General features: G+C 51.6%; 9 protein-coding genes across 9 annotated transcripts; 3 read left to right on the top strand and 6 right to left on the bottom strand.

Moving 5' to 3' along the window:
* Positions 1-7,808: 7,808 nt before the first annotated feature.
* CGGC5_v010148 (putative cutinase 1) lies at positions 7,809-8,664 on the top strand (the record flags this gene model as incomplete). Its single annotated transcript, XM_066152275.1, has 2 exons — positions 7,809-8,320; positions 8,394-8,664. The coding sequence occupies 2 exons, from the start codon at positions 7,809-7,811 to the stop codon at positions 8,662-8,664; spliced, it is 783 nt and encodes a 260-aa protein (XP_066008565.1).
* A 426-nt stretch (positions 8,665-9,090) lies between these two features.
* citC-0 (Dehydrogenase citC) lies at positions 9,091-10,977 on the bottom strand (the record flags this gene model as incomplete). Its single annotated transcript, XM_032021185.1, has 2 exons — positions 9,091-10,689; positions 10,750-10,977. 2 exons carry the CDS (start codon positions 10,975-10,977, stop codon positions 9,091-9,093), a joined length of 1,827 nt encoding a protein of 608 aa, XP_031881795.1.
* A 1,830-nt stretch (positions 10,978-12,807) lies between these two features.
* Positions 12,808-13,117, top strand: CGGC5_v010146 (uncharacterized protein; the record flags this gene model as incomplete). Its single annotated transcript, XM_066152274.1, has 2 exons — positions 12,808-12,983; positions 13,045-13,117. 2 exons carry the CDS (start codon positions 12,808-12,810, stop codon positions 13,115-13,117), a joined length of 249 nt encoding a protein of 82 aa, XP_066008567.1.
* A 375-nt stretch (positions 13,118-13,492) lies between these two features.
* CGGC5_v010145 (putative transcriptional regulatory protein) lies at positions 13,493-16,276 on the top strand (the record flags this gene model as incomplete). Its single annotated transcript, XM_066152273.1, has 10 exons — positions 13,493-13,568; positions 13,633-13,661; positions 13,729-13,783; positions 13,873-14,150; positions 14,214-14,229; positions 14,299-14,520; positions 14,584-15,050; positions 15,110-15,585; positions 15,640-15,994; positions 16,055-16,276. The coding sequence occupies 10 exons, from the start codon at positions 13,493-13,495 to the stop codon at positions 16,274-16,276; spliced, it is 2,196 nt and encodes a 731-aa protein (XP_066008568.1).
* Positions 16,277-16,397: 121 nt separating this feature from the next.
* On the bottom strand, positions 16,398-16,829 carry CGGC5_v010144 (uncharacterized protein; the record flags this gene model as incomplete). Its single annotated transcript, XM_032021183.2, has 1 exon — positions 16,398-16,829. One exon carries the CDS (start codon positions 16,827-16,829, stop codon positions 16,398-16,400), a length of 432 nt encoding a protein of 143 aa, XP_031881785.2.
* Positions 16,830-17,966: 1,137 nt separating this feature from the next.
* CGGC5_v010143 (uncharacterized protein) lies at positions 17,967-19,085 on the bottom strand (the record flags this gene model as incomplete). Its single annotated transcript, XM_032021182.1, has 3 exons — positions 17,967-18,410; positions 18,461-18,638; positions 18,709-19,085. The coding sequence occupies 3 exons, from the start codon at positions 19,083-19,085 to the stop codon at positions 17,967-17,969; spliced, it is 999 nt and encodes a 332-aa protein (XP_031881786.1).
* A 5,202-nt stretch (positions 19,086-24,287) lies between these two features.
* On the bottom strand, positions 24,288-25,196 carry CGGC5_v010142 (uncharacterized protein; the record flags this gene model as incomplete). The annotated part of the gene is made up of 1 exon (XM_032021181.1): positions 24,288-25,196. One exon carries the CDS (start codon positions 25,194-25,196, stop codon positions 24,288-24,290), a length of 909 nt encoding a protein of 302 aa, XP_031881787.1.
* A 30-nt stretch (positions 25,197-25,226) lies between these two features.
* Positions 25,227-25,886, bottom strand: CGGC5_v010141 (uncharacterized protein; the record flags this gene model as incomplete). Its single annotated transcript, XM_032021180.1, has 1 exon — positions 25,227-25,886. The coding sequence occupies one exon, from the start codon at positions 25,884-25,886 to the stop codon at positions 25,227-25,229; it is 660 nt and encodes a 219-aa protein (XP_031881758.1).
* Positions 25,887-26,277: 391 nt separating this feature from the next.
* CGGC5_v010140 (uncharacterized protein) lies at positions 26,278-27,017 on the bottom strand (the record flags this gene model as incomplete). The annotated part of the gene is made up of 5 exons (XM_066152272.1): positions 26,278-26,377; positions 26,428-26,447; positions 26,615-26,625; positions 26,680-26,795; positions 26,860-27,017. 5 exons carry the CDS (start codon positions 27,015-27,017, stop codon positions 26,278-26,280), a joined length of 405 nt encoding a protein of 134 aa, XP_066008566.1.
* Positions 27,018-27,211: the final 194 nt, after the last annotated feature.

Below are 27,211 nucleotides of genomic sequence, written 5' to 3'. Positions count from 1 at the left end.
ACCAAGTGAGGGCGCCGTCACATCGCAAGGTGACAAGGTGACCAGGGGAGGAGTGTTCCTTGCGTGGCCCAAAACCGCCGGTTGGTCTCGTCTCTCGAAGCCCCTCCCCTGCAACGTCCTGTCGTTAAAGTGGTCTAAGGTTTCTTGTGGTGGTGGTTGCTGCGCCCGTGCAGCCGCTGTCTGTCATTGCATCAGGAAGCGCTGCTGCGAACCATCCATCCATCCCCTTCGAACATTGGACTGGTGGTGGACTGCAGTTCTTCAGTGCCCACTCCGGGTGGGCAAGCGGAAACGAGAGGAAGTCCGGAGCGCGAGGAGGAGCCAAAGAAGGGTTACAGGACGCGAGGTCGTCGGGGGTGTTGAAGGGGAGAATGGCACTGAATGGGAGGGTCCAAGACAGCGGCGGCGGCAAGAGGGCAAGAAGACGCGAGGCCCTGCAGTGTTGTTGGTGTTTCACCGTTTCAGACCTGGTGCCAAGAAGTCCCAAAAGACGCTGGTGCGACACCTTTTTTGCTGGGGACCCAATAAAGCCCCGGTCCACACCAAGTGTTAAGCGGGTCTTTAAATGGGTCCATACGTTGAACAGTGGATCCCTTCTCCGCCAAGCCGCCCCGCTGTTGCCGCGGTCCCGGACCCCCGATTCGCTGCAATCCTGCAGCCCTGGTGCCGATGTGGGCGGCCCGGCCGGAACAAGGGTCCACCTCTTCGCAGAGCTGGCAGCTGTACTCTTCACTCCAGGGCTCATCGCCGCCAGCCACCAAAAGTCGTGAGAGGCGCACAGTTTCAGAATGTCCTCTCCCCGCCCACGCCGTCGCCGCCAGTGCCTGAGAAGATCAGATCGGCTGTCCCGTATTGATCTTTTCTTGGTGACGGGGCTGCCGGGGTTCGTCCTGTACGAGAGAGCACGTACACTGCGAAATGCACTACGCGAGTACGGGGGAGCCAACGGTTCTGATCCTTTCCGCCAATCAGTCTCAGCAGCCATCCTCTCAAAACAGAGTCCATTCGCTCTTCTCAAACGACTAGAATTTGAATGGGGATAAGATGAGAGGAAAGCAGAGACCCAGAGACCAAAACGGGCGGAATGCTACTACAAATGCTCTCCTGCCATTCGTTCCAAACTCTACTGAACGCCAAGGTTTACTTTGACAGGCCCTCAATCGGACAATCGCATCTTTTTCGCCGCCCGGTGCAAAAAAGCTCAAACCAGCCTTCAATCAATGTTGTATCTGCCCACACGCACAGTCCCCGCCCAATTAAATTCGAACGAACCGTCCCCTGGGCTTTTCTTTCCTCCCTTCTCCTGTTCGAGAACGGTAGCAGTGCTTCCTTTTTGCGCCTCCGTGGCTGAAATCTTGTGTTTGTTCGACGCAGACACCCATCCTCCGTGCGGTGCCGCCAACATCAGGTGAAATGTTACGACGTCACACCCCGTTCAAGCCCGTTTGAAGTTGGTGCCGAACCTCCGGTGATGCCTGCCCATCCGTTCCTTGGCATCCAGTGGATGCAACTTCGTGATCTGGTGTGCGTGCAACCATCAAATGAAAGGGGGCGGGATGCCAATAACGGTAAGGCTTTGCCACATGTGAGGCTCTCTCAGAAGGATATGCACAAGCCTCGGGCCATCATTTATTCGAGTCACAAGCGACAACGCCCTCGGACTCAAGAGTCAAGGCCTCTTCGCTTCCTCCCTCGGGCTGGCGTTTTGCAATATCTCTGACGCACTGCCCCTGTGGATGCTGCGCCGCCGGAGAAAAGCTTGGCCGCGAAGGAAAGGGGGCTCGGCACCAAAGAGTGGGACACGATTAATTTACAGCAGCGACAACTCTAAATGCTCCCGCGAGTCAATCCCATCTTGGCTGGCGAAGTGCTGGGGTCCTGACTCCTTGCTCCCTCTAGCGCCGAAAGTAATTTCGATCTTCAACGTGGCCTTCAATTTCGACATCTAAGCTTAAACTGAAGTCCGACGATGTATGAGATGAGCCGTGTCTTCCAAGCGAGGGCGGATGTTTACGATGCCGGCTTCTGCTGTGGTATTCGGAACTAAAAACCCAAGAGTATTTCCCCACAATCGTCCCTTAGGTGAATTAGACTACATGTTTCGATATCTCTTTGTGAGCATAAGTAAAACTAATTCGGTCTAAGCCCCTCGAACAAAAAGGGAGAAGGTGAGTTAGGCTTGATACTAAACTGGCTACACAAAAAGATACTTGCAGAGATGTCGGGGGAAAAGATTACACCGTATGCTACACCATGATCAACCCTCTCGCATCGTATTTGAATTGCTCAGTCAAACAAAGATAGTCCAGCCTCGATTCATCTCTTCGCCGTCGTTTATCTCCCGTCAAGCGCCATTCAGCCTTGCAAGGCCCACTCCAAGGCTTGACGATATCAGCAGCATTCTGGTCATCTTGCCAATAGGATTGGGCTGTCAGCCGGATTTGGTCTCGTAATCTTCCTACAAGAAGCCATGATATGGCATGACGATATCGCCAAGCAACGTCTAGAGCATGACGACGAATACCTTGGTCATCGACATGTTCAATAGATGCTCCCGCCCGCACAAGACGTTTTATAGATTCAAGCCTGCCGTGCGCTGCCGCTGCCATCAAAGCGCTCCCTTGATAGCAGCCCTCCGCATTGATATCCGCGCCCGCATTGATCAACTCTTTCAGACAGGATATGTTGCCTGCCATTGCGGCGACACACAGCGGGCTGTGGTCTCGGTGTGTCATCAGATTGATCTGTATTTGAAGCATTCCGTACCGGCACATAATTCGCAAAAGCTTTCGCAACAATCGAGGGTGATTCTCCTTCACAGCACACGAGAGCAGTTGTATGGGATCATCTGCTTCCGTTCCTGCGAGAAGGCCAGAATTAAGAATGAAAGCCATGAGACTCGGATTCCCAGAGGCGATGTCGAACGCATGGCTGACAGCATTCGGGGCTCCTGGATGGAGGCGGTACAACGGGTCAACACCTTGAGCGACAAAATGGTGGAACATCTTCGTTGCCGTGGTGCTTAGTCCTGCTGCAAAGTGCAAAACTGTAAATCCGTAGTCGTCAGTAGCCTTCAAAGCTAGCTTATCCTTGCCAAGGAAGTCAATGAGGTCCCTATTGCCGTTCTTTACAGCCCACATGAGTGCTGTGCGCGACATGCTATCAAAAAGATGTGTGTCAGCGCCAGCATCAAGCAGTTTAATGGCGACGTTATCTTGACCACCCTCCGCTGCAATGATCAGGGGAGATCTGTTATGGTAATCCAGTGCATTGATGTCCCCTCCATAGGAAATGAGAAGTACGATGCCTTCGTACGATGCCTTCGTCAAATCCGCGGGCTGCTGCGTAGTGCAAGGGTGTTCCAGAGAACCTCTGGTCAAGTAGCCAGCAATCACTCATTTCTGATGTAAAGAAGCAGTTTGCATTGACTGCGGCTGAAAGAAAAGATCTCATGGACCTCACCCGGATCCAAGGAACATGTTGATAAGATGTCCTACATGTGTCCCTGTTGTCAGTTTGGTGAAGCAATGCGACATAGCCTTTCCCCACGAAATTCTGAAAGCACCATTCAACGGCAGTTTCATACGAATTCTAACGTACCAATATGCGTGAAATTTCTCTTGAATGTGTTTCTGTACACAGTCCAATGCCTCGGCATTATTTGTCAACGCTGCAACGTGGAAAGGATTGAGAGCTGCATCTAGCACATGAGATCCTTGTGTTAACAGGGCATCCAGCAAGATTTGCAGAACTCTCCTATTCGATCCGTGGAATATTGTGAGAAGAAGGATGTTTTGAAGGCCAAGTGGGTGCTCAAGACATGCAGAATCCTCCAAGTTTGCCCCTTTCCTCAGAAACAACTCAACGAGGTTCGAATGACCACACTCTATGGCCCTGAATATCGGCCTTAGCGGGCAGCTGGTACAACCCGGAAGGTCTACATTTATAGAAATACCCGAATTTATGATTTTGATGCAGAGCTCCCCGTTGTTTTGTGAAATGGCCCTTGCCAGAAGAGTCGGGGACGGGTGGATTGCTGGGCTGGAAGTAACGTCTTCGCTCATGCTGCTTGCTATGACATGTTTGCCGTCATTCCCAAATTGTTGCATCACCGAATCTTGGTTCGTCTGGTACCGCAGGAGCAATGCGTAGATCTGAGTCCGCTTCAACCATATGGCTTGGTCTATCGCATCGCGGTAAGGAGGACTTGTCTGCTTTGTGCTTGCATCGAATCCATACTCGAGCAACGTCAAGACAACACCCTCATCTCCGACGAAGACCGCATGGTGTAGAGGTGTGTTTCCACATGACAGTGGCCACTCCGGTTGGATGACACCAGTAGTCTTTCTCTTGAATGACAAGAAATAATTGACGGTCCTGCGCCTTCGCTCAGTAATTACCGCAAAGCTTGGGAGGAACCTTTGTTCCAAGTCCCCTTGGCTTGTGAAGATCCCCATGCCCTGGATTGCACAGCAAAGACAGACTTGGATATGCGAATCAGTGACATCACCCATCCTGCTAGCAATCGCCCTGCATAAGTCAGGAACCCCCAGCGCTGCTGCTAGCTTGAGAGGTGTAACTGCACCAGACATTGCAAATTCAAGAAGTTGCAAGGCATGAACGAAGAACTTGTCATCACAGCTCCCTTCAAAGCTATCCCAGAAATCTCGATTGAGATCTGCTGGGGAGACTTTACACACCCTGAAAAATATTCCCAGCAAAAGTTGTAGGAGATTTCCCCGGCGTTCAGGACGGAAAAGAGCCTCTAATGATTCAAGGTATGCAGACCCCTCGATACTGGCCCAAATAATATCGTGCTCCAAGTTGTTGGTGAATGATGAGCCGCAGATCGTGTAGGTAGAATAGTAGTAGAACGGCCTTGTGTTGAATTTCAGAGATATGTGTTGCAGGACAAGAATGGGATCCCATTCAGTGTAGTCAAAACTGGTATGCACCTGCATCTGCGCCTTCATCAGGCAGATTTTCAACCCAATCAGGCTGCCTAACAAAGTAAAGAATCGCTCATTGCCTTTATCAATTCAATAAGCAGCGTTCAAGGGTGTCTAGCCAATGACTACACTTGAGGCAAATGACCACCTCCGCTTCGCGGGGCGTTGGCAGGTAATGGCTGGGTAGTTGGCCAAGATAGAACCGTTTATTCTGCTTCGAATCAAGCATATTTGACAGTGCTTAAGGTTTCAGGCCGCGAGACTTGATTCTGGATTCTAATTGAAAGACAAAAGCTAAAAGTCCATGGTAGCGAACTTTTACGCGCTGCTTTCGGTATGTGCACATTGAACAGTCCGGGCGTGAATTCCTCCTCAACCAGTCGCGGATCTCCCTCTTACGTTCCGCAAGCCTTGCCTGCGCAGGAGGTTCCCAAAGCTGACGAGGTAACACAACAGCCATTGCAGCTAGCAAACGTGCTCACGCCGTTGACGCAGCATGAACAGTTTTGTCGTTCCGTCTGAGTACTCGAAAGCATCAAGTCAGCTTGTGCTAAACAGTCCATACAAGAACCAAAACGAACCAGTTTGTTTGATGCTTCAGCTGGACCAGCAGCTGCGGCCCCCAAGAAGAGGAAAATGGCCGACGCGACAGCAGTGAACTTCATGATGGCGATGGTTTTGATGTGTTTGCGCCAGAGAAAATCGCAGATACTCAGTCGGTCACAATCACTCCTTTTATATACCTTCAGCCATGTAAGCGCGCTTGTATGATCGTGATAGGTCTGACGCATCAAGGGGTGAAGGTTCAGCTATTGAAACCAAATCAAACTGCGCTAATTTTCAGGACTGTGGTGGTCCTGCGGATTCTGCTGCGGGAAAAAGCGATACGTTCTCTTAAGTCCCCGTGTTTGCGACGGATAACAGGAGGTTTTATTGAATACGATGTGCTCGGAAGTTGGCGAGACGGAGACAACCGAGCGGATTGACTCAGGTTCCTTGCCGCTTTCAAACGCCTTTACAGCCCAACATACCATGTCGGTCGCAATTTAATTAGACATGCAGAACTATATATGCTGATGATATCTTTCGACTACTCACAATACTTAACTCCCGCCGTGAGGTGTTCTGCTGTCGACTGTGGAAGCCATTTCCCACAGCGGTGCTAATTCGACCGTGCTTGGTCCGGACTTCAAGACCTGAATATTCCTCTTGTCTCTAAGCCAGCGTTTCTTGTCTGGGAAAAAGGAAGGATCTGTTTGATGAGCGCTGATTGAACCGAAAGTTGAGACGACGATTCACACCTGTTTAGATGTGCTCCTCTTGGCTTGCAGTGCCTGCATCAATGAGACCCGGTTGTTTGGTAGTAGAGTACATCCTCGGTATTATGAGCTTTTTGATAAGGGTTGACGTGATAATCGTAAAAGGTAAACTTGCCTAGGGCGTCAAATTTGCAGAATTGAAGAACCTTGAAGTCGATTCCCAATGGAAACGAAGGGAACTTACGAAGAAGTTCTGACGATTCCGACCAATTGCTTAGTGTTGTTCAGCGTACAGAACTAGCACCTCTCAGAACCCAAACCTCCGCGGATACCTAGACTATCATCATAATGGATATCAATTCAAACGATGAGCGCTATTTTTCAGCTATTAAGTCGAAAAGTTCCAGTAGTGTTTCAGAAAAGGCGAGGGTGATAGAAAGAAGCATGAATATCAACCACGAGTCTGAGACTATCCCGAGCGCCGGGGCTGCCAGATCAATTACATCAACCATTCTGCTTTGCGAAGGTCATAAAACCTTTGACTTCTCGACATTGAAATCAGTCTTGAGTTACCCCCCTGCTTGCAACTGGTCTGCTATTCCTCAAGGTTAGCGTGCGCCTACCACACGGCTTCAACTTAGCTTGAATTGTACGTGGCACGCTCGTATTGACAAGATTTGGCAAATTGTCCAGGTAGTCATTCTGACAATCCACATGATTACGAAACAAAAGGATATCGGATACATGTTGTTTCTTAAATTTTTCTTTAGCTGACACCACGAACATGACGAACACCGTCTATGCTCAACACATCAACAAGCAAGCACCACAACAGGACCCTGCAATCGTGCTGCATGCAGTTAGTCGGGTCGGAAACGACTGTAGTCCGTGGTTTGACTGGGCTTTAATGCTCCATGGCATTAGAGTTCTAGGGCTGTTGGCTGTTGTCATTGGATGTCGAAGTCAGATGGAGGTCGTGGCTGGTAGAGGGCACTGACATCACCGCGACCAAGACAAGGGCAGAACGACCCAGCGTTCTTCAAAAACAAATCTTGCCTTGGTTCTAGCCTGTTCTCCGCGAATACGTCTCCTAAAACAGATTCTCATGCGACGCAAAAGGCGGTATTTGGAGGCTCGGACAACCGAGTTCCCGCTCGTCCGGGATCCCTGGAAGGTGGCCTTAATGACGGAAGGACCCGTCCCATGTGCTTCCTCCTGTCAGTCGAAGCCGCCTTTTCCATGTGTGGCCATTATGTTGAGATGGTCACCGCTAGAATGTTCGTTCCGTCCATGCTCTCCCGTCGGGAGCTTGATGCATAGCCTTCCTGGAGCCAATCTTGAATGATGTTCGGTGAAGCGTACAATGCCGGCCCCGCAACTTTGCCATCATGACCTAACGTTGCGGCGAGACATCGTACACCAATACAAAAGATTCAAGTATAAAGGCAAAGCGTCTGACCACGGACGCTGTGGTATGTTTTTGTGAAGCAAATACTTGTGTCTTTTAGACATCTTCAAGTTTCCGAACTGGACAAAACGTCGGCATACATCCAACCACGGACCAAAGTCTCAGAAAGATTCCAAGTTGTCAGGAACCGCTATGAAGGCCTTCATCCCTCTGATTCTCGCCTCCGTCGCCTTCTCCAGCCCTATCTATCCCATCAGCAGCAAAGAGATCGAAACCGCACCCAAGCTCGACACACGCGAGACTGGCACAATAGCAAAAGAATTCACCAGAGGCGGCTGCCGTGATGTCATTTTCATCTTCGCCCGTGGATCTGTGGAGACCGGAAACATGGTGAGTTGCCCGTCCCGACTCGGATGCGCGACCGCTTTGAGGCGTCCGTATTCGCATAGCTCGACAACATCAGACGGAGCTGACGTCAAAGCGTTCCACCAGGGCTCGACCGTTGGACCCCCAACTTCAGACGGCTTGAAGAAAAAGTACGGGGATAACAGAGTAGCGACCGAAGGAGTTGATTATGCTGCAGCACTTACTCCCAATTTCCTCCCTGGCGGCGCCGATCCTGACGGCGTCGCAACGATGAGGAAGCTTCTGAACGATGCCGCCTCAAAGTGTCCGAATGCGAAGCTGGTGGCTGGAGGATATAGGTAAGCCTCCTTCTTATTCGTATTCTTAATGGTATTCTAGTGCATGAAAAGGTAATAACACAAGCATTTGCAGTCAGGGAGCCGCTGTGGCCCATCGATCAATCGAGAGTCTTTCGGACTCGACCAAGAACAGAATACTTGGCGTCATCACTTATGGCGATACGCAGAACACCCAGGACAAGGGGCAGATTCCCAAGTTTCCGAAAGATAGGGTCAAGATTATTTGTAATGATGCCGACGAAGTCTGCAAAGGCACCTTGGAGGTAGAGCCCTCTCATCTGGACTACGTGAAACGGGTTCCCGAAGCCGTCGACTTTCTCATCGGGAAGATTGGCAACATTTAAACTTCTGAGGTCCGCAATTTGGAAAACTGGATTTGGGGTATGACCATTCAATTCTGGATGGAATTTAGACAGACTTACTTGGTCATATTTGCAAGGTACACACCACCTTCATTTGACGACGCGACGATGACAACTTAGCGGCTTGAGAGCGATTTTAGCCTACTTTAGAATGATAAAATGATATCTATTGAGAACCTTGACCGTGCTCTCGGAAATTCTACATCACACACCACCAAGCTACACAACTGCCGCATTGATGCACGTGCTACCGTCCGTCATTTTCCCCCGAGCTGACTCTCATCAATCTCTTCAATGTCTCTAAGATTAAGCTTCTAGCCTACGAATTGAATAATAGACTTCACGTATTCATGGTCAGGTTTCTATATTTTGATCCACTACAGATGGAAAACATCTACCCCAAAGTGTTTAGTTCTTCGCACTATTCCTGTCCTGCTTGATTAGGTCGGCTGCCCTCTCCGCGACAGCATATACAGTACTCTGTATGTTTCCTGAAGGCTCGATGGGGAAGATGCTAGCATCCACGATGCGAAGCTTCTTCGTGCCATAGACACGCAGCCTCTCGTCAACGACACCACCCTGCTCGCGCGGCATCATGGCGCAGCTTCCCGAAACGTGGAAAATGGAGATCTGCCGCTGCCTCACAATCTCCTTCGCACTTTCCAGGTCACTCCCCTTGATTTCAGGCAAGCGTTTGCCCCCAGCTTTGATGAGACCGCCAAATGGCTCCGTTCCCACGATCTTCTCAACAAATTGCACAATGCGTGCAAGCAGCTCCAGGTCCAGGGGATTCGCGTTGTATCGCGGGTCCCATGCCGGCAAGTCCTTGAAATCAGGGCTCGTGATGTGCACGCAGCCGCGCGAGAAAGGGTGGTTCAGCACCGTCATGATCGTAATGTAGTTGTCCGGATGAGACGGCAGAATGTACTCGGCCATGTTCGCAGGGTGGTCATTGATCGTGATTTGGGATGGGAATAGGAGGTACTGGCAGGTCGGCTCGTCCGGAGATTCAACCAGAGAGCGCACAAGCTTAGCTGCCGAGGTCTCAATTTGATCCTTGTGAGATTCGAAGAGATTTGTCTTCCCTTCCTTTTGGACGAGGCCGCTGCCATCAGCGAGTGGTGTATACGCTGAACTGATTGTGCTTTGACCCAATGGACCCTCTCGGGTCGCCTGGTATTGACCAACGAGGGCATTCAGAATGTTGGCATCACGCAGAACATCGCCCGAGGGCACGCCGTCGCCGACCTCGAAGCTTTGGCAGACGACAGGGTGATCTTGCATGCTCTCGCCCACGTTGGGATTGTCCACAATGACGGGGATTCCGTGGCGTTCAAGATGTTGCCTGCCTCCAATACCGGACAATTCTAGGAGTTGGGGAGTCTGAAGCGCTCCTGCTGCCAAAATGACTTCGGTCTTGGCTGAGATTTCCTTCTCTTCTCCGTTCTTTGCAACCACCTGGACTCCAGTGGCTACAGCATCGCCGCTTGTTGTATTGAAGTTGATTTTCTTCACCAAAGCCTCCGTCAATACAACAATATTCGGCCTGCGTGAAACTTCAGTTGTATAATAGGCGTTTGCCGCATAGCTTCGAGTCTTGGTCTCCGGATCAATGCTGCAAGGGTTCTGGAAAGCCCCAAAAGCCTTGCCACCGCGCGGATCTCCAGTCATGCCCAGCCCGAGCTTCTCAAAGGTGCTCATCCAGGCCGTGTTCATAGCGCCGTATCCCTCGCCAAAGGAAACTTGCAGAGGACCATTTCCGTTCAAGGCGTCGTCGTGGTAGCCCAACCCGACAATGTCTTTCGCCGACTGTGGAGGCGGATGATCGGTGGCAAACTTTCGAAAATACGGCGCAAGAGAATCAAAGTCCCAGCCGTCATTTCCCAGAGCACCCCAAGCATCAAGAATACCCCTAGTCGGGTAGAGCATCAGCATGAAATTCAGACCCGAACTTCCGCCGAGCATCTTGCCACGAGACTGATTGATCCGACGATTATTCAGTCCTGCCTGTTAAGAGTCAGCACCACCCAAGAGTATTTGAGCGGCAGAACGTCTCAGCGAACATACCTGAGGGACCGAGGTGAAGTTCCAGTCATACTCCTCCTTTCCATACAAGCCAGCCACAAGGCCGGGTGTCAGTACCAAAGGGTTCGCACTCTGATCGGACCCAGCTTCCACTACCAGGACGCGGACCTCAGGATCCTCAGTGAGCCTTGAGGCGACGACCAGGCCGGCAGTACCGCCACCGACGATAACGTAGTTGAAAGCATCGTCGAGATCCTGCAAAGATGACATTTTCGATGATAGTTCGGCGCTGCAGGGATAAAGCCACAACAGTCCAGCGGCGACGAAAGCAGTGAGGGGAGGGAGGGGGTTCTCGACTTCAGACGAGACTTTTGTTGAGCAACCTCACTTGCGTAAGCGTTAGCCTGCAGCCATGATCAGACTGCGTATTCACAAGGGCTCGGTGGAATATCATGAGCGGGATGCATGAGTCTAACCGTTTCCAGTGGAGAAATCCGCAAGGTTATGGGTCCAACCAACTGAACAATCTCATGTTCAAGGGACGTGTTTTTCACGCTGTTATGTTATTTCTCGGCGGTGCATAATTACCGATAACCATATCGTATCACGGAATTGTTTGAGGTTCGACGGTATTTCATATTTCTGATAGTTGGGACTTCTTTGCAGAATACACGCAAACACACAGTAACATGTGAATGTCTGGAGATCTTTTGACGTCCTTGGGCCTTCAGAGGTTTGTGGAGAACATGCACGTATTCTGCGGGGACCCCAACTTCCTCTCCTGCACGTCGGCGTTGAAGTCACGACCACTTGTATTCGCGACAAGAAAGAAACAGTTGATATTGTACTTTACTCGAAGATCTCAGGCAAACGAGTACCTGGAAACTCACAACATGATGGTCCTTCCTCGTAGAACTTTTGAAGATGATGGGAAACTGAAGCTATTGGAGGTGACAATGCTCGCAAGAAGCAGGCTGCGGTCAGCGTTGTATTGGAAGTGGACTGTGGCGAACATCTTCAGTGAAAGCGCCTAAGCCGATGGGGCTCATGAACATGGATTTCAATCCTTCACTCACGACTCTACGCCTCCGCCCTAACGAGGAAGCATGAACGTCGAGATGGCATAGAAAGCAAAAAGAGGGTGGTACGTGTTCCTGGGTGGTCCGGTTTCGATCTGCAAAATCGATTCATCGCAGAGAAATAAATACCTTGGGTCTCAAATCATTCACTCAGTCAAAGCCAACCTGTGCAGGTGCCTGTGCCTTGCGCACCCCTGTGTCTGGCGGCCTCTTGTTGGCCACTGCGACTGACAGGGCGGCCATCAGCATACGGTACAACCCTTTGAAAAAAATAAAGAAAAAGATTGCCCATAAAGAAAACTTCATTTTTTTATGTAGAAAACTATTATCCGTCCTTTAGCAGATAAACTCCGGGCATCTGTAAGCAGGCATCATTGCCCCGACATCACTGAGCTTGGCGAGCTTTAGCTGGGTGATTGATGATGTATGCCATGAAGAGCCGCAAGGCCGGCCGGGTCACGGAAATGAATCCAGCACCGCAAGCGCGTCTAAAAATAGGAATGACACCCTGCTAAGCTGACCTTCGGGTTGAAAATGCTTGTTTTATCTCAGTCAACCTCCGGACAGACCCCGATTCCTCCGGACAGTCCGGTGATGGCAAACACCGTTGGACCCACATCACCGAGAGAATCGTACCACCGTGAATCCCGGCTTCCGCATCCCGAAATCAAATTGTAAGTCCCCGGGCAAACTCTTTTTGGCTTCGCGTATGAGTGTTCGGCATCTGCTCTGAAATTTCAGCGTGCCTTAGAATCATTTGCTTCGGCTGGGCGACCCAAAGATGACTGTTCCCCATCGGTTGTCGAACAATCAGACGCCGAACAACGCCAGGTGCTAGTTCGCGTGACCAAGACGTTCTGTCGGCATCTGGCATCTATGGACGATTTGAATATAAATGTTCAAGAGCAATGCGGCCGTGGAACTTTCAAAATGAAACGCTGGCAAGAAATCAATCTACAACCTCGATTGCGCTTCAACTACACAAAGTCTATCATCTAAATCGACTCGGATCAATCTCAAAATGAGTCTTCATGCTGCTAGGTTCGCGCGACAGCTCTCGCACAGACCATTTCCAGTACTTCAAGCACGTTTTGCCTCGACACAGCCACTTTCTCGCGAGCTTTTTCCTCAGAGGACTCAGTCTCAGCCGGGAGATTGGCCAAAATTAATCAAGAAAGCTGGAGTGCGAGTCGCACAGTAGGTTTACCCGTGGATATTCTGAAACGAGAGATCAGGAAATATTGACTTTTTTGACCAGGTACGTTGGCGTTTTCTCAGTCGTGTTGTTTTGGCCGTACCCAGTCTACACGATTGCTGAAGCGATCTACTAGGGGCTTGTGGGTAACAGACGGACGAATGGGTGGCTACTGGAAAAGTCAACTGTAAAGAACTAGCCTAGCATTGAATATTCAAAGTCAATAATCGTATTCTCAAGATTTGATTCGTCGCTTTGGACCCGAGCCACCTGTAGAACGCTTGGCGTCGTGACATAGGGGTCGGTGAGTTTCTGCTAGAGAACCCGAAGCTCGGGACCCACTTCCGGATTGGGAAAATCGGTCCCGAGGCCGCGTCCGACTCGCGTGGCTTTGTGGCCCGGCCTCCCAGTCTAAAGCCACCAGTATCCCCACGCCACAAAACCCGAGGTTTCGATTCCCCCGTACGCTTCCCGTTGAGGTTCATCCCAAAGGGTTCGCGATCTACCGAGCATGACCACCGAAGTCGCCAACTCGAGAACTCACAAGTCCTGCGATGCGTGTACTAATCGCAAAGTCCGTTGTTCCGGTACGGTTGACTCTGCCATTTCTCGAATTCTCGGTGAACCAAAGCTGACATCATCGATGACTAGGATCGCCGGGCCCATGTGCCAACTGCGTCGTAAGTTCTGTCGCGAGATCTGATTCGGTATGGGGTTCGGGAGATGTTGACTATTTGGGAACTCAAGCGCCGGAAAACCGAGTGCATCTTCAGTGTGAGGAAGCTAGGCCGCCGACCGAATGGTAAGATACCTCTACCAATTACGGGTTGTCCAGCTTGCATATACCCTTGTTACGCCCCTATACGGTGCTGACCGTGATGCCGCATATAGTAGTTCGACAGTTCATGACTATCAGTAATGGTGCTGAGGGTTCTGGTGATGGTGCCCAAAACTGCACCGTCTCCGTCATAGACTTCGCAACTCCACCATCACCGAAGCCACCGAATGCGAGCAACTCGGATGCGGACCCCACTCCGCCGTCCGCATCCTCCGATGCTGGGCGGGCCGGACCGCACCGGATCCCGGATCTGTTGGTGGATCGTGTCATTGAACGCGCGGAGGAGTCCACATCCACCAGGACAAACCCTAGCAGATCGCATTTTGTCAAAGTGAGACACCCGAGATCCCCCCAAAATAAGATGCGATTTTTCTGATGCGAAGACAAAACCAAGGGGAACGGCGTCTTCGGTGAGTGCCGTCCGCCATGGGCGTTCAACCCGAATCGAAATACAGGATCATCGCTTATGCCACCTTCAGTCGGCGGTGACAGCAGCCTCACGTTCTTCTCGGAAGCTCGACTGAAGTCCCTGTCCCAATGCCTCGGCCACGACAGAGTGAGCGAACTGGTTGCACGAATATCCAGCACCGTCCAGCATCATTTGAGAAGTGCTTCCAACTTCAGCACCGATCTGTCAGCCCACCATAAGCAACCACCCGCATGTCTAAACGACAGAGCCCGAGTGCTGCAATGCATAAAACGTGCGACTTTTTTTTCGATTCTTCAGAGTTTTCAAATTTGGAATGCGAGCTGACTGAGCATAGTGTACTTCGAACGCGTCCATCCGCGCTTCCCCTTCTTGGACCGCGCGGCTTTTGAAGCCACGGCAGCTGCTCAGGGCCAACCCAACACCATACCTAGGAGCAAATCATGGACTTCGTTATATTACACAGTCCTCGCCCTCGGAAGCCAGTACGATGGGGGAGGCAGTTACGAGCCAGGGAGGGGAGAGTCGTGGGAACTATTCTCGGCCGCTCTGGCCAACTTCACTGATCTGATGCTTCTCCCAGACTCTCTCACCACACTGCAGGCTCTCACAGCCATGACAATATACTCTCTGGGGATGTCTTCGATGGGACTCGATCACATTATTATATCAGAGGCGGTGAGAAGAGCGCAGAACCTGGCGGAAGCGAGGTTCAGCAACTATGCAACGCAGGCGTATAGAAAGACTTTCTGGGTCCTATATGGCCTAGAAAAGGTCACCAGCTTTCATCATGGTCGGAGCTCGGTGAGTACTTGGACCCAGAATGTTCTTCCGCAATCGGCCCCTGGGCTAACGGTCAGAAGGGCTTCAGCGACTGCGATATTTCCTGTCCTATTCCCAGCACGCCCGAATCCTATTTTGGAGACTTCAACTGGTTTGTCGCCTTCATTCGCTACGCTCGCCTCCTATCTCGAGCATATACCTCACTATTCTCGGTTGGCGTCTCGGACAATGCAGACGAATACTTTCTGGACATTGTGGACCAGTTGACCGAGGAAATCGAAGACTGGAGGGCTGCCTTGCCAGATAATGGCTTCAGACCAGGGGGTTCAATCAAGCCTGCTGCCTTGCCCGTTTCCTCCGAGACGCAGGCAGTAGCTCTTGTCATGCACTTCTTCTACAACAGCTTTCTTCAGACCATCTCGAGGATGGCCCTTCGTCACCTGCCACCATCAAACCATGATAGGAGAGAAACTGTCTTCAAGACGGTGGAGAAGACTTCTCGATGTCTTCTAGAACTCACGTCGCTTATTGAGGTGGCACCTTATACACCCATGTGGTACGTAATCTCTTCTTGAGAATCTATTCAAGCTTACACCCTCGTTTTGTACAGGATGCTTGTAGGTATTCCGATTACGGGCTTCTTCGTTCTATTCGACCTTGTCATCCACAACCCTAAAGGGCAACAGGTTGCATCCAACCTCGCTTTGCTCGATATGGTCGTTGGTCACGCCAGCCAACTGGAGTATGTGTCCCAGGGTGTCATTCCGGGCTCGATAATTGGCGAGTTCGCACACATCGCAAGAACGTATGTTGGCGATGTCAACGGCCAGAGCATAGCCGGCGGCGCAACGCAGCAGCCGCTTCCAGACACCGGACAGACGCTGTTTTCTCAACCTCACTGGTCTCTGCCGCATGATGATATTGAGGAATTCGCAGCCATGGATGTTGCTGCTGATCTCTCGGAGGTACGTCATAGCTTCTCCGTCATCCCACAACACTCCTCATGCTAATCTGGGATACTACAGATGAATCTGGCTGTTGGATCAGGGCCACCTGGGGTGGGAGGTCCCATGGACATCGAGGGGCTCCCCATGGGACCCAACACCTTCATGGGAACTGACGTAATGAACCTCTTTGGGTACTTTGTGCCCGACTGGGAACCCTTGGTTTACCCAGGACAGACGAGCCAACACGACATTCCCGCTTCAACTTATCCAGATGACCAGCTTGATGCGCATCAGCCTTGAGACCAGCTTCCAACACACCTACGAATGTAATCTTAGTTGTCTTGGCATTGAGAGAGACCAAGAACAGACATGTAAACTATCCAGTCAGATTAGAAAGACCTCTAGGCATTGCTGCTGGAGATCAGTCGGTTCCCGGGTTCCCACCCTCTAAGAATTTGAAAAAGGTCAAGCGATTCCCGTCCAAGTCTTTGATGGCAAACTGCCGGTATCCCCACGGTGTATCGCGGATCGGTTCGACCACCTCCGCCGTGCCCCTGGCGATCACGAACTCGTAAAAAGCGTCCAGACCAACCGTTCCCAAAGCTATCAATGCTCGTCCAGGCACGAACTTGGTTGGTTCGCACCGGAAGAAATAAAGGTTCGCGGCTGCCTTGTCGCCTGCGTAAACCGAGCAAAAGTTGGGCCGGCCATCGGGATCGCCCTCGCTGTCGGACTGCATTCCGCCCAGGGTGAACCCCAGCTCGCGTGTGTAGAACTTGACCGTGGCTGCGATGTCCCGCGAATCAAGCGCCGGGATGATCTTCCAGGCCGAGCCGATACCTTCTGCGTCCATTTGGCAAGGCTCCATGTGGAGGGAGGGCAGCGGACAAGTTTACCCAATTCTCTTCTGGGGTAATTATCAGTATCCGTGGTAGCACTCGGCTGTGCGGTCTCCAGGGTCTACCTTGGCCTCACGGACCAGGCCGGCTTCCACGTTGACTTATGCACTGCAGCTGTTCTGCGAAGAGCCCCGAGATCAGACGGGCTGGGTGAACGGACACCGAAGACCGAACCGAGCTGGCGGAAGAATCTGTCACGCGGACGGCAGAGGGAGAAAAAGGGAAGAAAAAGCGGTGACGAGAAGTCTAAAACGCACCACCAGCGTCCTGAGTTTCAGACGGTTTGGCCGGGTTGTGGTGGGATGCTAACGTCATTATTCCATTCCGATCGACAGACCGGCAGAATAGGAGAAATATCACTCCCTCTTTCTGGCCATTCTCAGCCGCCTCCATCTCATTACCCCTCTTTTTCATCCGAGATCTCTCTCCATCGGCACCGTCTAGAGCCACGCTAGCAACTCTAATTCCAGTTTAAACGTGGTCTAGCTCAGGCTGCTTCCGCAGGCGCATGGGAGGGTCAGGTGAACACAATTTGACGCCGGCGACTGTGACTGGCTGATCTGGATTCGCTCCGCGTGAGGGGATCTTGGAAAAGTCAGTCGGTTCCTGGCTGGCGGAAACTTTCATGACGTCTGACTCAACACCTTCATTGCCGGACGACGGGTCCGCGTGCGGGGATTCAGAGACAGCTACAAGTATATTTTGCCAAGATGCGGTGGTCTAGTATTAATCGTCTCCTTGGCGGACACACGTAGGTTTGAGGCTTCCACAACCACCAAGTGCCTGCAACTTCTGCGGCTTTCCACGGACCCGATCGGTCTTGCGTTGGTGAATAGATGGTCATCCGAAGCTACGGATGCGGTGAGATATCACGACGAATCCTCTGGATTGTGCCACAGGCATGTCCAGTGACGGTTTAGAAGACTTTCAGTGACAGTACTGCGAACATGAGGTGACACCATCATGGACAAGTAAAACAGTTCGTGATTTCATTACTGCGTTCATCATAGAGTCGCACTATAATTATCTCGCTTTCAATCATACCAAACATTAAAAAAGTGATCCTCGCTCAGGCGCTTCATGGTTCCATATCAGATAACCTCGTAGCGGCGCAAGACTGCCAGTACCAGCGGCGGGATACCACGGAGGTCGTTCTCGTCGTCGCCGAGGCGCGAGAGCGACTCCTCCGAGACGCTAGCTTGAAATGTTTCGATTTCCTTGTTGGCCTGGGCAGTGTCTAAGGTGTTGATGTCCATGGCTGCAGCGTCGGCGTTGGGGAAGTTGGTTGCCGGGAACGGGAGAGCTTCAGCCTCCAAGCCGGCCACCATCATCACCGACCTGTCCCTGTCGCCGATGCCGAGAGCTCTAGCAACGCCCGCAAGTAGGTCCGACAACGCGGGAACGGCTTTGGCTGGGATCTTGATCTTGCCTCCGCGACCCTTGTACTCATCTATGGCACCGGTGAAGTTGCCTTGAATCTGGTCAATGACCCCCTGTGCAATAGGTTGGAGGCTACGGTCCAGGATCTTCGTCAACTTTATGATGGTTAGCACTGGCACAATCAACAAAGCAACAGAAAACTTACGGCACCGCCGAGGTCGGTGGCTTTATCTGACTGAATCTTCAAGTCATCGCGGATGAGACTTCTGACATCAAGGATCTTGAAGCCAGCTTTGTCAAACTGAGGACGCTTCCCCTCAAGTGTGGTGAGGAGGTTGTTGATGTCCGGTTGAAGGGCCAAGAAACGCGTGCCAATAGTGGTACTGCAAGTAAGAGAACCATTCGTCAGTCACAAGGCTTCGCGGCGGTGTTCGGGTGTTGTCTGGGACTTACGACTCATTTGCCGGCAATACATCGGTGTTCTCTGCGGTCTTGGTTCCGAGATCGATGGTTCTACCAAGCTCGACAACAGCCTCATTAACCTTCAGCAGCCCCACAAGACCCTTGAGGCTGCCACCCTTGAATGGTACGACGCTGTCGTTAGCGTTGGCGACCTTTTGCTGGAGATCTCCAATGCGTGTTTGCAGAGCCGCCGATCCGCCCTTGACGGGCTCCTTGTCGCCCTTCCCTTTGCATCCTTTCTTGCCGCACTTGTCCGCTTTGTCGTCTCTACCGCGACCGCCTCTTGCCGCCTCGACGGGCATTGCCATCTCGGCAGAGACCACGTCAAAGAGGCAGAGGAAGAATGGGATGATGACCGAGAGCCTCATGGTGGCAAATGTGAGAAACGATTAAGGAAAACGTATAGCGAGGTACTACGGTAGTGTTGGGTATCCGAAAACGCTGATAATCTGGACTCCTTACGATTTTCCCACGTCGGAAGCGCGGAAGGTCGTGGGACGGGCCATCACGTAAATAGTCAAGTCAGAAACTTTCACAAGCCGTGACGCCGAGGCAACTACAACTGCATCGGTAAACTGTTGATCGAACAAGGGGGCATGGGCAGAATGAGAGAAACGGCCATACAGCCCGCAAATTGACAAAAGAGCCGAAATCGACAGCGCAAAAAGTCGGCGTGTTTGCGCGCGCCGATTCCACCAGGGTTCGGCGGGGACTTTCTCTCAACCCATCCACGACCGGGGTCGGGCATGATGCCACGCGGGGTTCAGTATGGTGGCACAAAAGTTTCTGATCAAACCCATGCCCATGTGTATATAACAGGCATATCGATGGGGCGCCCCGTGGGGAAACTCTGCTCTCCACGAACTGGTAGGTGCTGAGGCCACCATCATGAAACGCGGCCTATCGGAGCGAGAGGTGACCACGGTTTGGGTCGTCATGAATCCATGAGGTGTCTGGAAATTCCTGGCAGATTCGCAACTTTAGACTTTTTGAATCGTCACCTGCAGGGGAGGTCTTCGTCACTACGATGCTGCCCTCGGGAACCACTCATATAATGGGTGTGCTGGGTAGCAAGAGCCGTGGCACAGGTCTTATATGTTGTCGGGGGCCCTCGACATACTTACCTGCGCCGCAACCCTCCATCTTGAGAAGAAGGAGGTGATATGTGAAGGGTTGTGATGAAAGAAGATGTCGCTTTCGCATTGGAATGTTCGTGAAGTACCGGGTGTACCCTCCAATTCGACGTTCCTCTCTACGTCACTGAAGAGGAGAGACAAGGCACCAGATATTCAGAAGCTTCTGCCATGCATCGGTCGAAAGAGGGGCATCGATATCTTTGCTGGTGTCTAGACCAACTTTGCCAAGGTTGTTGCTGGCCGACGAGTGCGGAGGAGTTCACGCTATTGCTTAAATCAGGGCTCATCCGGAGAAAGACTAAGCAAACATCGCAGCCGGCGTTCCCATCATGTCCGCAGGCTCGGGTTGGAGTGAAGTCATTCAAATGAAAAATGGCCGATGCCATTGGACCCTTGGCCCAAGCTGATTGTTTGATGCGGGTTGGAAAATTCCAGACGAAGGGGGTATTTTGGGGGGGAGAACTTCACCTATCGCATCTCTCCCTTTTGCTCCGCTCGTAAACTATGAGACATCCCACCCGGTGCCCTGGTCGACGATGTCTTCAGAATTGATTGAATGGGGAGACGCGTTGAACGACCAGTAGAACATGAGATAGCAATCAGCTTTGGATCGTGATCGTTTGCATTCATGCGGGAGACAATATGCATTTGCGTCTCGCCGACAAAAACTGGCATGCATTCCTCGCGCTCTCGGGTTCGTATTGTCAATAGTGACCAACGCGCACTTCCATGCTCGGCAGCTACTACCGACATCTTGGAAGATTACAATCAGAATTTGACGAAATCCCAATTAGGCATCTGGCCGAGATTCAGCTGTGCGGCCTCGTTTTTGTCTTTCGCCCTGAGAGCTTCTCCAAGGCTACCCTTATCTGAAGTTCCGGGCTCACGAATCGTGTCCAGCTGATACTTTCAGCGCCTTGAACAGAAGATTGTCGAAAACGAGCACCTAAACGACCTCAGTTTACTTATCCAAGGTCTAGAACAAGTGGATCGGTTTCCAAAGGCAGCCGGAGTAGCACCGACTTCGGCACTTGGAGGGGCTGAACTTGGCGAGGCGGTGTTTCAAGCGCGGGGGCGGGACACCCCAGAGAACCTTGCGTACCAGACGCGAATAACGTATCCCGAGAAACGCGAGGCTCTTGAGGCTCGCCCGGTCAGGAGCTGGGCAGAATTTGGGGTATGAGGTATGAGTAAGGACGCGCTGGTGTGTGCGGCACGCGCGGAGCCTCAATTGCGGAGGAGTAAAACGGTTTTTCGTTAGTCAGGGACGATGCAAAGCAACAGGATCCACCTCCACATTAGCAGGGAGCTGAAAAAGTAAGAGGATTGGCTTCTGTCGATCAAGCTGACATGGGACTCTGCCCTTGATCCGGTTAGGGGAGAGGCTCTGTGCTTCGGACTGAAATCTACCCCCTCGCTGGGACTCCGACCGGTTTCGGGCAATGCCATCCCGTCCTGGTGAGTTCTGTCAGAATCCGAATATTAAATCAGTCGGAAGAAAGTGACATCACTTTAGATCAATATGATTTCATTGTATCTTATCGTCTCGAAGATGAGAATACCTATTTGTTGAGTTAACGATGACGAAGCACGGCGCGCTGGACGCCCCTTATGGGTACCTGACCGCATGCTCATCTGACGATCGAAACCTTCCAGGAGGATCCCCGGCCCAAATCAAGCAGAGTTTGGTGTTGTCGAAGTCAATCACATGACCATAGCAGTAAGGCAACACATCTGAATTATTTCCGGAACAAAGACCGTGTGGATGTCCGGTCCTGGGAACGTGGCCCACGAACCTGAACAGCGTAGGCAAGCCAGGTCTGGAACTGCCTCACCGCTGGCTGTCACTGTGGATGTTTCATTGAGCCGCCACTAATATATGTCTGCAATGAAACTCGAGGGACTGCTGAAGTAGTAGCAACTCGCCAAACCTTTCAAATCTGGCCTTCTGCCTACCTAAGCAAGAGCGAAGAGAAGTGCCTTAACAACGGATGTCCAACGAACGAGTCTTTTGAGCTGCTTTCCTTTAGACGCAAAAGTTGAATTATCATGATTTCTATCCATCCATATCAAGAGAGAGTCCCCGAATTCGTAGCCAAACAAAGGATGTTAAAGAATTGGTCATGTTGGGAAACGCAGAGTTATGTCATAGCAGAGGGCTTCCCCATAAAGTAGTCTCTCTCAACTGTATTTAGTCAACTCGCTAAAGTTTCAGTTCTCATCAATAGCATTCCCAACGGCATCCTACATCCACATTCTTCTATATGAGACAGGCTGTACTATGTTAACGAGCTGAGCCCTAAAGTAACCGCAACAAACCCCTCCATTCATCCTTCACATCAAATTCAGTCCCGCCAAAACGTTCAAACAGGCTGACCTCTGGAACTGCAAAAGCGGCATGTGGCAGTGATGACGTTGTACCTCTCCACTGGTTCACGTTGAACCGCTGAGCAGACGGCTGGAAGATACCGCTGACCGTAGTCGTCTCGCAGCCAAACACGACGTCCCGGATCATGCTCGCGAGGTGACTGCAGGCCATATCAATGGCGTACGTGTTATCATTGCAGAAGACTGAAGCCGACGTCCCGTCACAGGTGGTCCTGATGCACTGCCTGGCCTGCACGACACATCTGCTGACCGTCTTCAGGTGCGAGACGCCCTTGTCCAGGTCCCAGTAGGTGATGCCTCCCCACGGCTTGATACATTCGTTTTTGTACTGTAGCATTGGGTCACATCATCTGATTAGAGCTATGAAATGGTTTTGCTTCGTACGACGAACCGCGTCGTCGCAAGCCTTAAGAGCTCTCTCATCAAGCCGCACAACTTCTATGCGAGTAAAAGAAGCATTATTAGGAACGCTAACGGCAGTGATATTATCAGAAGAGTCCGTCATGCTATTATAAAGCAAAACGTTATTTTAGTTAGTATTAATATCTAATTGCTATTTATACTATTTAGGTTATTATCTTTATTATATAAAGTAAAGCGCTCCTTAGAGACTACCCCTATTTAGGCTACTTAAGACTATTACGAAACTTAGATTAAACACCCCTACTTAAATAGATTAATTATTTTAGAACTTTTAAGAAAGCATTAGAAAAAAAGGGTAAAACAGCGAGCCTCCCACTTATACTCAGCAGGCTTTCCGCCTCGTCCGGGCTTTCGCTCAGGGACGTTATCTGAAAAGAGGGATATTTGAAAAGCAATCTCGCTCCCCAGACGGGATTCGAACCCGCACCGCCTGACCTTTGTAAATACAAAGCGACCCTGCTACCAATTACACCACTGGATTAAGTGTACCTATTAAAGCCGGTCGATGACCTCTATCCAGGACGCTTCCTCGGGGTTGCGCGGCCGAGTGGGGTGAGGGAGGCACCGAGGCCCGCAAACCGCGCCGGACGGCCCCGGATAAAAAGGCACGCCAGTCTATGCCGAGCTCGGAGAAGGCGCGTTGTCCGAGCTCTCCTTCCAACCCTAGGAGAAGCTTCACTGCGGCCCAACTCTTCGTGGAGCGTCTTGGGGCCAAGCACAACGCCCGATGTGGTGGGCTGAGGGGGATGGGCCCGTAGAGAGGAGTTCCAACGTCAACATCTCTGAGCGGCCAAGTCACCGACACCCCCCCTCCTCCAGTTTCAACCCACCTCACGTCCGCAGACGAAGGCAAAGGGCAATGCAACCCGCAAAGAAGCCCAAAGGCGCGCAAAATGCTAGGCCGCACGAGTCTCGACCGGCACGATACCAGCGCAAGACCGAGAAGACGCGCGCGTGCATACGTGTACGGTTGTCGCGCGCAGGCGGGCTTCCCATCTCGCGGACTTGAACACTAGTTCCCGTTGCGTACTTGTCCCGTAAGAAGAAGAAACACGCATACACCACCCCCTCTCACTGAATCCGCTCGCGATGCAAAGACAACCAGAGTCGACGAACCCAAGCGCGCACAACACCACGCATGCGGCACAAGCGCTCCGCCAAGTTGCGCCCCAGCAGACGTACCAGCGAAGAACGGAGCGCGGCTCGGTTGCGGCCAGCTGGCACGTCGAGGGGGGTGGGCTTCTTCTGCTGGAGACTGGTCGACTGTGGGAGCTGGCTGGCTTCCTCTCGCGGGACGATCATCTAGATCCTTACACCGCAAGGGGCAGGCTGAAAATCATTCCATCATCCCACCGGCCGCCGGCGTCGAGACGCCCAAGGTCATCATGCATAGACATTCACGGCCGAAGGGTCTGGTGTGCATGGGTACCAACGCCGTTCGCTTGACGATATCTCAGATCTTGTTCGGCATTCCGCATTACGCAGCCGATGTGAGTTCCAAAAGTCCAACTTCAATCTCAGAAGCCACACATCTAGACTGGTATGTTGAATGTTCAATTTCTGGTTCTTGATATGGCATGATCTTAGTCATCTCAGTGCCGTCTGCGAAATGTTTCATTGCCATCAGAGATCGAGTCCTCTGTCAGAATAGCTGAAGTGAACATGATCGTCAGGTACCGGGAGCAGGTTCTCCTCCAATATACTTTTCCACGACAGCAACGGAGACTCGGTTTCCCAGATCTTGCGCTCACGTTCATCTGCCCAACCCTTAGCCCAGTTGGCGTGACTCCAGCCCTTGTGCTCTCGAACCAATCTCTCAAAGTCCCACGGCTCGCCAATGTCGAAGTTGCACCGCACGACCGACTTTTCTTCGGCGATGTCTCGCAGTGCCTGTGGAAGATGCTTGAAGGTGTAGCTCGGATAATATTCATCCCACGGATCACCGTCCAACCAAGATGGTTCCTTGATTATGCCCCTTTTTACTGATTCGTCCCAGGCTTGTTGCCAGGCAGCGTCGCGCTGGACAATTGCCTGGAACATTTGGGTCATCAGATGGGGTGCTGGCTCAGCGTCCAGAACGAGGGAGAAGGACTTGCCTGGCATGCCTGCAGGCGCAAGCGCCAAAGCTTCCAGGATCCAAACCAGTATGTTGTCGCTGACGACGTCGGATTCGATAACCCAGTCGCGTCTGTTGGTAGTGTAGTCGCTCATCGGGTGATGGCGGTTTGGCCGGTAGTGAGATTCAGATCGGATAGCATTCCTCCACAGGTCAACCCGGCGCTCCACGATAAGCAGAGGATTTTCCTGGCAGAACGGAATGAGGCCCTGTGCGTGACGCGCAGGATGACCAACCGCCTTGCGATCTTCGCGCACAACAATCTTACGCAGCTGCATTCGCAACGTTCGATCGCAAGACTCCATGAAAAGAATCGCAGCTGCAGCTGCTGAGAAGCGGTGCTTGACTCGATCTCTCTTTGTAATCACGTCCTCGATATAACCAGTCTTCTCCCCATGGGGCCAGTAAGCAGCCATGGCCTGGAGTCTGCTGTCTTGTGGAATGTCCTAGAACTCTGACGCATCTTTAGCCATACCGTCAATGTCATGGATCTTCGTATCGCGTCTGTATGATTCGACGCGGGCGTAGACGCCGCGAAGAGCGTCGCGACCGGTGTCTAAGCATACGACATGTCGAAGTCCTTGCTTGAGTAATTTTGACAGTGCCGAAGGTGCTTCGCCAAACGACTCAAGTTGATATAGATCGCCGTCACGAAATTCATCGCCTTCATCTCCGATCGCATTCAGCAGGAAAGCGAACTGCGGATATGTTAACTTCAGTTCTTTGTAGGATTCTTTCTCGGCAATAGTATGGCAGGCAGAATAGAACAGATGCTTTTGATGCCATTCCAGCTCCCCTAGCAACATGTCAAAACGCAAAGCGAGCATGCGAAGGTCGTCAGAGTAGACGGTCGTGAAAGTAATAGGATTGATACGCAGTGCCACTCCATGCATTTCGGTTGCGATGAGGCGGCAGGTGTAGGAGAGGTTTAGGTCGATGGGCTGGTCGTTGGCGCCCTTCAACAGACCGGCGATATTGATCTTTCGCGCGCTTGCGGCGAATCGACCAGGATCGCAGACGTATCCGCTCGGGATTGCGACGTAGTGCTCGTATATCGCATCTCTGATTTCTCGCGGGAGAGCGAGGAAGGGAGACGGGGCTGTCATTTTGGTCGACTGGATAACAGCAGTTGAGAGAGTGGTTTGCGGTCAGAGCCAGCTTGTCGCTGCGGAGAATTGGGTGCGTGCAGCAGTGTTTTGTAGCCCCAGAGACCAGCCACCAAAGAACGACCTCAAGGTTCGCGCAATGGCTGTTTGCCGAAGGACCTTGTCACACCCTTTCGTGGCTGTGCCATCGCCCACGCCGTTCCAGGAGCCTGACTCAGACAGTCGTGGCCAACAGTGTCTCGCACTGTGTGAAACAGGACTTAAAAAAAAAAGTGGCCACTGTAACGGGTGAACCATTCCGGGAGTTCTACGGCGTTCAAAACCATAGACTTTACGGCGCTCCAAACCAAGAGAAATGTACGCGGCAACGTATATGAATCTTTCTTCCCTTCTAAGTTTTCTTCTTCGCAGTTTGCCGCCTGGAGGCGCACCTTGTTGACTGCCGTATGACTCTCACGGGGAAATATTCGAGGGCCAGGATGGCCTGGGCTCTGTGTGAGTCAGATGGCGAAGCAAACAAAGATTGGGGAAACTCACTCACAGAGAAACCTCTATGGCCACCTATGGGGGGTATATGAAGAGAGCGCGAATCGCCTCGATTACTATGATTAGCTTAGCAGAGGGAGGGGGAAAACAGACTCTCAAACTCACCAGGGGGCAGGCATCTCCCTCTTCACGCTGCCACAACCCATTACACCAAAATGCCGAAGCAATACTACATTCACTACCTCTGTGACCGCTACTATCATCCAGAAATTAATAGGTATATAGTAATAAGGGTAGCTTGACTTACCCTCAAGAGCGGTGACAGCCTCACCCAGCTCATCAGAGAAAAAGAGGATGATGTCTGCAAGTTTCGAAGCAAACGCCCTTTCCCTCAGAACCGCAACAAATTTGAAGAAGCATTGTCTAGATTGTGTAAGCTTAAAGATAATATACCTTAGATATATATTCTTACTCTTCTGTCGCCTACTGGCATACGTCATCCTCCGCCGATACGGCCGTAATGATCCATCTCTTCTCAAAATATTCAACGAGTTCGAAGACATCGCCAAAGCATTCGAAAACAACGAGATGACCGACGACCAGTATCGCGAAGTAAACCGGTTGAACCATCCAAAGCTTGGACATGTTAACATTTTGTCGCAGCGAGCATATTTGCAAAGTCTTTACTCACCAAGAGAGCCTGTTGGCGGAACTCAAGGCAGCACTGTAGCTCGATGGAGCAGTAGTTGATGAGGGTGGTCTGTATGTGACAGAGATCAGTCTTTTGGCTTGATGGCGGAAGGATACGGCACTCACTTGCTAGACATGTAGGGGGTGGT

Source organism: Colletotrichum fructicola (assembly GCF_000319635.2).
Source record: "Colletotrichum fructicola Nara gc5 chromosome Unknown KSG_Nara_v1_contig05, whole genome shotgun sequence".
Taxonomy (NCBI): Eukaryota; Fungi; Ascomycota; class Sordariomycetes; order Glomerellales; family Glomerellaceae; genus Colletotrichum; species Colletotrichum fructicola.
Note: the sequence above shows the minus strand (reverse complement) of the source record. Positions and strands in the feature narration are given on the sequence as shown.